Genomic DNA, 12,569 nt, shown 5'->3' with positions numbered 1-12,569 from the left:
TTCCTAGAAATTTACTTGAGTAAAAGTAAAAATATTTTGTGAGCTTAGAATTATAAGGTTCTATCTCCGTTTAGGGTAGTTCCGAGATATTGAGCATCAAAGTTCCAACTCGGCTTGTGTTTTGGTTGATAGAACCTTTGTATTTTATGAATAACTAATCAAAAAATGTTGAAAATTTAAAAATAACACCATACAGGCATTAACAGACCACTAATGGATGATATTATGCAAAAAACTCAATTTTGAAAAAAATGGAGATAAAACCTTATAATTCTAAGCTCACGATTTTTGTCTGTCTGTTGTTTTGGCTAATGCTGCGTTCCAGGTAGGCTTTTGAAACCGTAAATTACAGCTTCAAGTCACAACTTACGATTTGTAGCGTTTCAGGCAACCCACTTGTGTTTTTCCGACCTGTTTTACCTGTGAAAGTGCACTATAACGGCCACTCGTAACATCCGACCCGTGAACTCGTACCAGATCGAACTGGTACGACTTCACAGGTCGGAAAAACACGAGTTACGAGTTTCCTTGAACGCACCATAACAGTCCTCGTCCCTACGTCACCACATTCACGGCGTCCCTTGGCTGCACACACAGCCCTGCATGCCGTTCTCTCTCCTCATTGGATAAAAACTGTAGGATACGATAAATGTTTTCTCCTTGGCTCAGAGCAGAGCAGAGTGACTGACAGACCCGTGTTTCGGTCCAAACACTCTATGTAAGTGATTGCTGTCGGAAGATATAACTATTTAAGACTTATATTAACACAAATATATCACTTACTTCTGCTTTAATATAATACATCCATGGTCTGCACCATCACTATCACATCTTGTCATTCCGGCTCCGCTCGGCGGTGGCGCTGTGGCAGCGGCGAGCGCAACAGAAAGACGCGAAGAAGAAGAACTTCCCGAGGTCAGAGGTAAGCGTCGTTTTTGAAAACATGGATCCCAGGAAAGTGACTGAAGGTAACAACGTTTAGCCGTCGTTAAGTATATAAGCCTCGTATATTGATGTTACACAACTTATATTTGTGTCCTGGTTTAAATAAGCTTTGTTTTAGTTCGCTTTGCATGTATCAGCCAGTACAAGAGAAGAAAATACACACTCGTATTTGTTTTTGTTAGCTTGTTGTTAGCAAACATTTGTTTCCAGCTGTGTTGTCTAACTGTAGTTAACCACAAATTAGATTTATTGTTATCACCTGGGTTGAAATGATTCAGTATCGTTAGCTGACAGCCAAGGCTCATTATTATGTTAACATTTTCTAGCTTATCGACTTTCTGAAAGTTTGGATGGGTTTTTCGATTGAGGTAGATTTTTAAGCTTCAATAAAAAATAAATATACGTAAGTTACGTATGTGAGGGTCATGTAGTATGAAGTTAGATGTATTTAATCCAACGTAGTTTTATGTATAGGGTTTTTAAGTACGTGGGGTTTAAAACCTTGTGTAGCTGTTGCTATGTTAGTATTTATGGCTGTTATTCAGCGTATGGCCAGAATAATTTGCAGTCATTGGGCCGGACCCTTAATATAATAATAATTTATGTGTGTAAAGCTTTCATATCTTCATACTCGATACTTTAACTTTTACACGAAATGTCTTCTTAAGTGGACACTGAATGATGCTTGTAGTTAAAACTGTGTCACTTACAGTCAACAGAGCTTCATCCTGTATTTTTAAGCATTCATTTAAAAGGGATTTCAACTTGTCATGACAGTTTTCATTACCGTAACAAGATCACCCCAGACTATAATAAAAACTGTGCTGTGTTTCCCTTTTCAGGATCAGGAAAGATGAGTGGTGATGGAGACATGGCATCTGTCATGGGCTTTTCTGGGTTTGGTATGTACTGCCCAGCATAAATACTTACTTACTTAATATATTTGATATACCTATTCTAATTATTTCTTATATATTGAACTGTCAGTATGATTGATGAAAGTCATTACTTCTTTTAGGTAAGAAAGCCCGCACATTTGACCTGGATGCCCTTTTCGAACAGACCAGACGAACAGCTATTGAGAGGAGTCAGCGTGTATTAGGTAATGTTATAAACAACCATGATGTAACAAGCGCATCAGAAATACTTATGTGTATATTAACTGTAATTGGTGCATCCATACTATAGAGGAGCGCCAGAAGGAGGATATGGAGGAGGAAGGGGAGAGCTCCAAGTCAGTCAAGGCATCAGTCCCCAAACAGAAAGTCAAAGCTACAGCTGCCTCCTCCAGGTACTTTTCTTGTAGAGTTTTGTTTGACTGAACATTATAGTGTTTTAGTCTATAGTTTGGTTTCGCCACCAATGCCTCATGGTTTAGTTGCATGTCTGTTATGAAAGTGTTATAAAGGTTTTTGCTTTGTTGAACACATATTTTTTCTTTTCCTTTTTAGAAAACAGGAGAGTGACAGCAGCAGTGACAGTGACAGTGACTCAGACTCAGACTCAGAGCTTATTGGGCCGCCGGTGCCTCGACAACATGCAGCCCAGGATGATGATGATGATGATGATGATGAGCTTGTGGGACCTCCTCTTCCCCCGGGTTACACTGGCAGCACAGCTCACGATGATGACGACGATGACGATGAGCAAGAGGCACAAGATGACGATGATAACGTATGTCAGAAATGACCCATTGAGCAGCATGTCATGAATGCTACAAAATATTTCCCATAATTCCACAGCATGAATCTTTTAATTGTTCCATGTAAAACATTACATCCGTTTCCCTCCTCCATCACATAAACATGTTTTTTTCATAGCAGATATATTGGTAAAGCACAGGTGTTAGAGATCACATTTATTATCAAATATTAGTAATTTTTCAACTGTGACATGTCTGTAAAACAAAACAACATCATACCATAAAAAGGCACCTATCTCTGCTTTTAAGATTCCACCACTAGATGGCAGCAGAAGAAAATACAAGTTAAATTTAAGATGTGTGCATTGCACCGTGAAGGATGGGATGAATCGTGTCAGGTTTCTGAACATTAGTTTTCTGTTTTTCCTGTGTTTCTCACACATATTTTTCTCTACCACCTCAATATATCTTATCATATAAACAAGGTTCCCATGGGTCCGTGGAATCATTGAAAGTTTGTGAATTTCAGACAAGAGCAATCAAGACCTTTGAAGTTTCTGTAAATAGACTTGAATACAGTAGATGTGGTGAATTTAAACCTCTTTCTCCTTTTAATTGTTGTCTGTGAGCTCCTGTGTAGCCTGCTAGCTTCCATTGTAAAAAAAAAAAAAAAAAAGAAGAAGGGCTCAAATCATGCCATGTTGGCTCCTTGACTGAATGGGAAATGGGCCTGGAAATTTCATAACTGCTTGAGTTAATTGTCCAAATTAAGGATTCCTCATGGTGATACATTAGTGTCATACTACATTTGCATATATTGCAGGCTGTGAGTGAAAGTCCTAAATCCTAGTCCTAATTTTTCATCTCTGAATGTTCCCAGTCAGTAATTTGCAGCAGATGACTGTGATTCCAGACTTTTTAGTCACACGATCGATTAAATTGAAATATCATGTGTGATTGAGTCTTGGAATGAGTTACTAAGCTGTAACAATACACCTAATTCAGCCCTGTCTTCTAGCGCCATTGACTTGTATTTATACAAATTTCTGCTGCAGGATCCGGTGAAGAAGATTCCTGACACGCATGAGATCACTCTTCAGCACGGCACCAAGACAGTAAGATTGTCTTATTTGAGCTTTCAAGTGATTGTAATTGTTGCTTATGAAATACTGTGGAAATGTATTCGCCGAGTTTCTGTTAGGAAAAAGTGGATTGTAAACAACACTGAAATGTATTTATATGCTGCACACGCTAAGCCGTCTCATAAAGCAGATCTTTATTTTAGCAGTACAAAGTGTACTTTGTTTACGCTCCTGTTGCAATGAAAAAAGAGGTGAAATTTGTTTCAAGTTTTTTTTTTCCTAGTTGGAGAGCCAATGTACTCTCCAGTTCCAGTGCTGATTGCAGTATTAAAACTATTTACTTTTGAATAATTTGATTATTACACAAGATTAAACTCTTAATTTTGTGTTTGTGTTTATTTTGCTGGGTTTAGAGAAGACAGTGTGACTCCACTGTCAAAAATTTCTGGCAACTGAAGCAAACTTCAGCACTCTCCTCTTTTGGATAAAATTGAATTGTGCAGGTTTATACATTGTCTTCAAGTTGCAAATAAGACAACTGTCTCCCTAGGTGTCGGCTCTTGCTTTAGATCCGTCTGGAGCCCGTTTGGTTACTGGTGGATATGACTATGATGTTCGTTTCTGGGATTTTGCCGGGATGGACCAGACTCTGCAGGCCTTCAGGTCGCTGCAGCCCTGTGAATGGTGAGTCTATTTCTGAGAACAAAATGTGGAACATCAACACAGTTGCTTAACATGTGGTTAATTAGTTTCATGCAAACATCCAGTCCACTCACTGTGCCAAAGTGTACACACATACACACATTTGTTGAGCTTCATTGAGCCTCACTCTGTGACATCCTCTCTTTTCATTCAAAATGAGCCTTTCACAAGCAGATGTTTGAGATATGTGTTTGTGTGTCTGCATGTGTTTATTCTGTGTTTCACTGAAGCCATCATCAAAGATTCAATTCTTTACTTTTTGCCTTTGGGAACCAGAAGGCTGAACTGCAGCAGGCTTCACCTTATTAACGAGAATTTATGCTACATTAAATTTGATTACAATGTGATCCAGTAGCCTGTTTGGTTTACTAACAAGCTGGGCTACATATAGAAAGCTGTGCTGCTGAGGTCCACTGTTCCTATTCCTGACTCAGAAAGGAAACTGGTGTGCTCAGTTAAACTAAAACAATGAAGACTCTCAGCATTTGGGGCTAAATAGCGGGCCTTTGAAGATGCCACAACCTCCCAATTAAAAACAGAACTGATGCCAGCTTCACTTTCATTTCAGCAATGGAACTTTTTGCTCTGTGTATGGAAATGTTGATGCCCCATCTACCCCCTGTTGTGTTAATGCTATTTGATAATGACCTGAATTGCTAGTCTGTCTCACCATGCTTAAGTGGTCTAGAAAGTTGTCGGTCTCTTTATTTGCTTTTACTGCTGTGAATTGTGGATTGACTGCCACAATTGAAAACATAAAAATCACATCTTTGTCATGAAAAGCACTGAATAGTCTGTGTGTTATAAATCTTTTCATTTCCGAGATTTAAAATAGCATTATGGCCTGTTATGGTTTAGTACTTTGTGTGTTTGTTGTTGTAGATCAAAGAAAACAATCATCAGATGTACATCAGATGTTGTGCAGTTTTGTTCCTATAGCTACACTTATCTTGTGTTTGTTTCTTTTTCCCTGAGCCATTTGAAGGAGAAAAAGCTTCTTATATAACAATGTCTTTGGTGCAGGAGTCTTGTAAAATTACAGTTCACAGATGGCTTGCAGGCACGAAGCTTGTTAGAATTTACAGTGCATTCAGAAATTGTTCAGGCCCCTCTAGTTTTTTTTTTTTTTTTTTCACATTTAGTGATGTTGCAGTCTTGTGTTAAAATGAAAAAAACATACATTTACAATTATCAATCTATATTCAAATCAATACCCAATAACAACAAAGTATCAACAGAATTTTTTGCACATTGATTGGAGACCTAATGATTTTTGTAAGGAGCATATAAGAGCAAAAACCAAGTCTGGAGGTGGAAGATTGTCTTCTTGGTCTCTTAATGTGTCTCCTGTGTCTGTGTCCCCTCAGTCATCAGATCAAGTCCCTGCAGTACAGCATCACAGGCGACGTGATGCTTGTGATTTCTGGAAATGCACAGGCCAAGGTGTTGGACCGTGATGGCTTCAATGTCATGGAGTGTGTGAAAGGAGACCAATACATTGTGGATATGGCCAACACCAAGGTATGCCAAAGTAGTGCTTGCATATAATTGTGATGTATTACAGCTCAGATCTTGTTTTCATTATTTTGGCTGTTTATATTGATTATGATTATGCTGAGCTCACCCCAATATCACCAGTGCAACCACCGTAAAACCCAGCAGGGTCAACTAACGAGTTGAGCCAGTTAATCTGTAAATTGAGATGAATGTTTGCTACACAGTCTGGGTAATAATTTCACATCCTCCATTTGTTATCCCTTCCAAATAAGATGAACTTAAACTGGAGGTTTGTTTAAGACCTGTCAGATATTTCTTGCCCTGTCTGACTTCTTTTTAGTGATGGTGCCGCTTTCCCAGATTTCAGTAGTTAACTTGGTCAGTGCAGTGTTACAGCTGTCTAAATAATGGCCAAATCTGTAAAAATAATAGACAATGAGTTTTATTTAACTGGAATAAGTCTTAAAGAAGTTACATGTATTTATTTCTGTAGCAACAGCAGCCCTCCTAAAAGTGACTACTAATCCCAAACACAGGCTGTGTGCTCTTCTCTTCTCCTCTGTGGGATAACCCTGCCAATGAATAATGGTAGCAAGGTGCAGCTATGAGCTGGTCTGTTTTTGTATACGAGGATAATGGCCTGTGCTCTGTGAACGGCCGGAGGCAGTCTCAGGGGGAGAGGAACAGCACATGCTTTCAGGACTGTCGTGGTTCATCTCTTGCTTGTACCTGCATCTACAAAGGAAGATGCTAATTAAGTGTCCATGTTTAGGTTTTGCTGAGTTTAAGAAAGCTGTATTGGTGGTCACTAACCATCTGTGCCAGCTGCAGTGCATTTAGACATGGTTTATACCATCCATATGGATTACTTGAACAAGTGAAGGCCCATTGATTGCAAGTAGTGTTTTCCTGGATGTCCTACATTCTTGTCCCGCTCAGTCCCATCTGGAGTTGAAGGGAGAGTCTGGTTCAATGAAAATGCGTTTTGGCCTGCTGACAGTGTCCCAGTCGATTAGTTGTGTCTCATGTGATAATTAGGTCCTTGCTTTTACTCTGCCTCTGTCGACAGTTACTTGCCTCCAGCTCATCCCACTGTGTGCAGAGATTTGCTGCTCAGAGAACTATACATTCATGCAGTGGGAATAACAGTCCAAGTCCAAACCCAAAAACAACATAACAGCAAATCCTCACATTTGAGGACAGTGTGTGGTACTTTGCATGTTAAATTACTACAAAGCACAAAATGTGATTTACTGCTGTGGGGATTTTTCTGTCAAAAACAATAGCAGGGTTTGGTGACATTTTAAGTTGTGCGGGATTATGAGATTTGTTTTCTTCATTACCACTGCTGTGATCACAGCCGACTTTTTTTTTTTTTTTTTACTAGGAACTGAACCAATTTTACTTTAAAGATGCAATAGGTTTAAGAGCTGGATAAAGAGTAAATTGTGATGCCAAAACTAAATCAAATAGACTGTTACCTTGATTGAAGTTACTGATTTCATTAAGTTTGCAAATTGCTGGAATCATTTGAAATGATGTAAGTACACTACTCAACAAATTATTTGGCAGGATCTGATTATTTTCAGACATTTTCGTGTGGAAAAGTTATACATTTAAACTTTTTTTTTATTCTAAGCCTGTCCAACTCCAAATTGTAGTTGATAAATAGTTACAGAAACCTTTGTAGTGTTCAAGTGCTGTGTTTGTGTATGTGTGCGTGTGCACGTGCACTTCTTATTATCAGGACAGGGTTCTTGTCTTGGCTCTGTTTGTCATTAACGTGCTTTTTGTGTTTACTACTACATAGTATGGTATCATTCTGTATCTCTTTAGTCATTGTCAATTTGTTGTCCTAAACTGTTGAGGAAGGGTAATCTCCTTTTCTTTCTTTTTTCCGGAAGGTAGCTGCTCCTTCACCCAAATCGAGAAGCCCTTTTGTTTATTTTGATGTTTTTGCACAGAGCACAGAAGCAGGTCATTCTTGGTCCATTTGAGCTTTAACCTCATCTCATATAGTGAGTTTATATTTTACAACTAGCAATTTGGTATCAGTGCTGTTTTGCCATTAAAGTACAACGACTTAGGCAGTTCTCTTTTATTGATTATTAAAATGGTGTGTTTAAAATAGTTTGACGGTGAACAGGCAGGCCACTCTTCCTGCTGCACACACATACCAATGTCGTTTGGTCGACTTCTGCTCATGCAAGGCTCTGCCTTCTTAAGCATCTTGTCAAATAGCAGTATGTCATGTCTGAAGCCTCTTTGCAGCACACTGAAGTGTTTCTCTCTGACCTGGTGTTGAGGGAGGCCTCTCGCTGGGTTATTCCACTTTGAAGTCATTTGTTATGAGTAATTCTCAGTGGGACTACTCTGGAAGAGGAAATGTCTAAAAGTTGCTCTCATGCTGTTTGAAGCCATGACACAACCTTCTGCTCTGCTTCAGAGTTCAGTCGCTCAGTTGTAAGGCGAGGCCACAAGTCAAGGTTACAAAATGATCAAATTAAAGGTCCTTTTTGCTGAAGGGAGTGCCCTTTAAGATGCATTTAAATGAAAAAAAGTGGTACCTCCTGGGATCCTCTGCATGTATCTCAGGTCTCACAGTTGCCATGTAGTTCACACTGCACAACTATGAGACTGCATCGTCACAAAAACGTAATTCCACCTCTGAAATAATTAACTGATGACCTTTTGTACAACAGTCTTGGCTCAAGATTTAACAGGGAAGAACAACAGCTGTCTTAACACGTGATTTGTGAGCAGTGAGATTGCAGTATGTGTCTTCATTAATTCACCTTCACTGGTTCCTCCTGGTGAGCAGCTCTTACGCACTGAAACTGTTACAGCTGGCCTCTAAATACACAGTTTGAAAACTGTTAAAAGGAAAATGGCAGTGAGTGCTGGATCCACACAGTAAACCTCATGACTCACAGGTGTGCGTTGATTTTCAAAACAGCTGGAAATCAACAACAATTTAGTGCGCTGTTTGTTCATTCTCACCTTCTGCTCTTTTCAGGGCCACACAGCGATGCTGAATTGTGGCTGCTGGCATCCCAAGATTAAAGAAGAGTTCATGACCTGCTCCAATGATGGGTGAGTTCTAGTGGAGTCTAACAACTCCCACTGTCTTTCTTGTAGCCGCTATTAAGTACATACCGTAAACCTATAATTTAATGTAATAATAATAATCCCATACCTATTATAATGATGGCTATCATTTTCTGAAAAACAGTCATGTAAATTGCCACTAGACGTTGTTTCAGTTATTTTTATTGTGATGCAAACAGTGTATCAGGAATACAACCTTCTTTGATATAGATATGCCTCATTTCAAATATCAAATATAGCACTAACATGTCGTATACCGGTATGCAAACCTTACAAACACAATATGTAACATAGATAACAAAATTAAAAACAAGTAAATAAATAAATGGAAAAAAAGGTTTTCATTTCATTCTAAAATAAAAAGCAAATAAAACCTCTACAGTAACTCCCTCCCCATCCCACCTCACCCATCCAGTGCTACAGGGTTGTAAATTGCCACTAGATGCACAGGCACATCATATGTTTACTGGTCTTCAAGCATTAAAATGTGTCACTGGTTGTGTTTCCAAAATCTTTTTTAAACAGTATCTACTTGAACAGGAGAAATGCAGTCAAAAATATCATGTGCTGCATTTTTTTTTTTTTTTTTTTATCTACGTCTGTTTCTCACTTGAAACAATAAATTTAGCTTGTTGCATGTGCATTATTCCATATGCCTGAGCAGGATGTGTAAATTCCCACAGTCTGTTGTACAGTGATGACCAGACAAGTGAAATGTGTTTTGGATACATTTTGTTTAATATAATGATTCATCATAGTCACACCTCCTGAGTAGTATGATTCACTTGTTGAAAACGAATTCAGAAGCATCGCCCATCATCAACAAGCTCTGTCCAACTTCATGTTCTCAGCTGAACAGACTTTTCGCTTGCTCTCCTCTCCTCTGTCACCAGCAGGGAGTCCTCTAGTCCAGACAATGCCTGTGGAAAGGGTAGCTTTGCCTCACAGCTGTGCATCGGTACATGATACATTTTTACCCTGGATGTTGTCCAAATGCAGTCCTTCACTTGCGTGCAGTAACTCGGACCAGACAAACACAGCAGGAGATGACAGGATGTCACAAAGCCACGCACATTTATCCTTTTAATACCAGTTAACTCTGTTCTGTTCTCATTAAGAACAACACTAGACCTTCATGACTGCAAAAGTTGTAACCCTTTGCTGTGTGTATAGGTGTGCAGGGATATTTGGGAGTGAAAGCACAGTGATGAGTCTAAGTGAGTGTGACAGGCAGCAGTGCAGAAACCCAGGGCTATCATCATTAAGTGGAAACAAGGGCCTAGCTCTGTGGGCAGGCCGCAGCCCAGTGTTTACCAGTGTTACTGCTCTCCCAGATGTGGAGGCTGGTTTATTTAGCTCTTATTGAGGCTCTGGAAATCCTCCCCTGGCACGTTAGCACTGGGTGTTGCCCCTGGCCAGCTCACAGGAGAACAGCGTAGAGGAGCGCACAGGGAGCCATTCACAGAGCAGAGCAGCTGCACGAGAGAGAGGTTCACAGCAGCAGAGCAGGTCAGCACAGCAACCTGAGTCTGAGAAAGAGGCAGCGACGAAGAGAGGAAATGAGAGAGGGTCTGCCTATTGTGATTTACAGGTGGGAGAGGTTGTCCTTCTTACCATTCTTAAATCTCCCATATTCCACTTTTACTGATCATCACATTAGTAATGTGTGTTGCAGTACAGGAGTTTCCTTATGATAAACAGCTTTACTTTCTTGGGAGCCCCTCTCATTCCCTACAGTGCAAACAAAATGTGGAAATGGGGGTTTAACAGGTGCCAAACATACAGGTCATGTTACTTAGATCCCTGTTTCTATAATATTGTAACTTGTCATTTTCAGCATTCAGGGATTATATGTTACAGTAGACACAATGTAACAGGGGGGTTTACTGAGTGATCATCTAGATATATTGGGTTCTGGATGTATTCTCTATCTTGGAATAGGCTCCTGGACTATATTCAAGTGAAATTTTCAACTACTGTGTGTGTTTTGAAAATCATTGATTTGGTTCAAGTAAAAATTAAATTGACAGTGGCGTCCAAAGGTCTTAGAGCTCTTTCATAGCATCAGACGTCATGTTGTCTTTATTTTACTCCTCCTTAACACATTAATTTTTCCTCAAATGTTTGGCACAAGTGATTGCTAAAATCCCAGCCAGTGACACCTGTGCTCAGATCAGTTCTTTGTGGAAGAAAGTGACGAGTAACATCACAGACTATATGTCCAAGACCCTACTGTCAATGGACAACAACATGGGACTTTGAAAACGGAAACATGGACTTCGGTAGAAAGAAAAAAAACTTTTCAAATTTGTATTAATACTGATTGAGTGTAAGGTACAACCTGAGGATATTCTGAGCTTTCAGTCTCTGATTATTAATGCTCCACTTGTTTTGGAGGGACCACAGTGCAATGTTTTGTCCTTTTTTACTCCTCAGCACTACCTCATGAGTACGGCTCCATCCACTTCACTGTCATCCTTTTCAATAGGTGTGTAGTCTGCGGGGGCCACACTGCAGTGAGTGGGCCTCTTGAGAATAGATCAGCAGTCCACCAACAGTACCAGTGGGCGCCTGCTACAGGCTGCGTCCGCTTAAACATTAGACCAACATCAAGGTCTGCTCAAGTCTTTCTTCCTGTGTCAGCCTAGTTAGAGAGTCTTTGTTGTGTTTACTTGAATAGGTTATTAAGCATGATCACTGGACCGCCCAGCTCCTTCATTAAAGATCCCCCCCAGTTGTGTGGAATCTCATTCATAAGAACTGCCTCCCAGCTCCCTGAATGATTTCATTAAGCCAGACATTTTTTATTCACGGACAGGAAGTGGATGAGCGGGAAAGTACTGATGTAGCGGTTTAATAATGCAGCAGCGGGGTGGTAGTGATTGTCCCTGCACACTGAGGACTGAAAGGGGCTCGAGCAGAATTGTATGACCCAAGTCGCTCAGTGAAAAGCGTTTTTGCTGAGACTGGTGTGAATGTGTCAGCACCTGACATTTTTCTGTCGTTCTGGCGGAGGGTTTGTGCAATCGTAAACCGGCACCATGTTTTCCCTACAATATTATATTCATGTCCGATCCAAGGGTGCCAAATGCGTATTAAGCAGACAGCCACTTTAACTAAGTCTTATGCTGAAAGACTGAACACCTGTTTGAAAACTGCAGATTTATTTCTCAGAAAGTGAAGGCAATATGTGCTGGGTCAACTTCCAGAGGAAGTCTTTCTTTGGCAGTCTTAGACTTGAAGTAAACTAAAATATGACTGGGAGTTGGTGTCAGTGGTTTATTTTGAGACCTGCAGACCTTTTACTAATGAACAAAATCTTAAATATTCGTTGCTTTAAAATTCTTGAAAAAGCAGTTAAAACTTTTAGCTCTCTTTTTTTAAACGACTGCATAGTCTTGTGAATAATATATAACCAACACTGAAGAAAACATATTATCAGTGGCTTCAAGGATATGACATTGCTGATTTTTAGTTTCACTTTATGTAGTTCTATAGCGCCCCGGGAGAACTATGAAAAATTCATGTTGTGCTTTTGTGACTGAAATTTGCACCAGCGGAGCAGAGGATAGGACAAACGGCGACTTTCTAAT

General features: G+C 39.8%; 2 protein-coding genes across 3 annotated transcripts in view; one reads left to right on the top strand and one right to left on the bottom strand.

The window, feature by feature from the left end:
• Positions 1 to 12,569, bottom strand: part of zmat5 (zinc finger, matrin-type 5) — a 346,127-nt gene that overhangs the window by 113,389 nt on the left and 220,169 nt on the right. The window lies entirely within an intron of this gene.
• Positions 928 to 12,569, top strand: part of wdr70 (WD repeat domain 70) — a 48,410-nt gene continuing 36,768 nt past the window's right edge. For both annotated transcript variants that reach the window (XM_083983691.1, XM_083983690.1), the window contains exons 1-9: positions 928 to 968; positions 1,788 to 1,847; positions 1,964 to 2,047; positions 2,134 to 2,236; positions 2,397 to 2,619; positions 3,643 to 3,702; positions 4,220 to 4,353; positions 5,739 to 5,892; positions 8,885 to 8,961. In XM_083983691.1, coding sequence (XP_083839817.1) covers positions 944 to 968; positions 1,788 to 1,847; positions 1,964 to 2,047; positions 2,134 to 2,236; positions 2,397 to 2,619; positions 3,643 to 3,702; positions 4,220 to 4,353; positions 5,739 to 5,892; positions 8,885 to 8,961 — 920 coding nt within the window. In that variant the 5' untranslated portion in view covers positions 928 to 943. The remainder of the gene's footprint in view (positions 969 to 1,787; positions 1,848 to 1,963; positions 2,048 to 2,133; positions 2,237 to 2,396; positions 2,620 to 3,642; positions 3,703 to 4,219; positions 4,354 to 5,738; positions 5,893 to 8,884; positions 8,962 to 12,569) is intronic.

This window comes from Trachurus trachurus (assembly GCF_905171665.1).
Source record: "Trachurus trachurus genome assembly, chromosome: 12".
Classification (NCBI taxonomy): Eukaryota; Metazoa; Chordata; class Actinopteri; order Carangiformes; family Carangidae; genus Trachurus; species Trachurus trachurus.
This window is presented reverse-complemented; position numbering and strand designations above follow the sequence as displayed.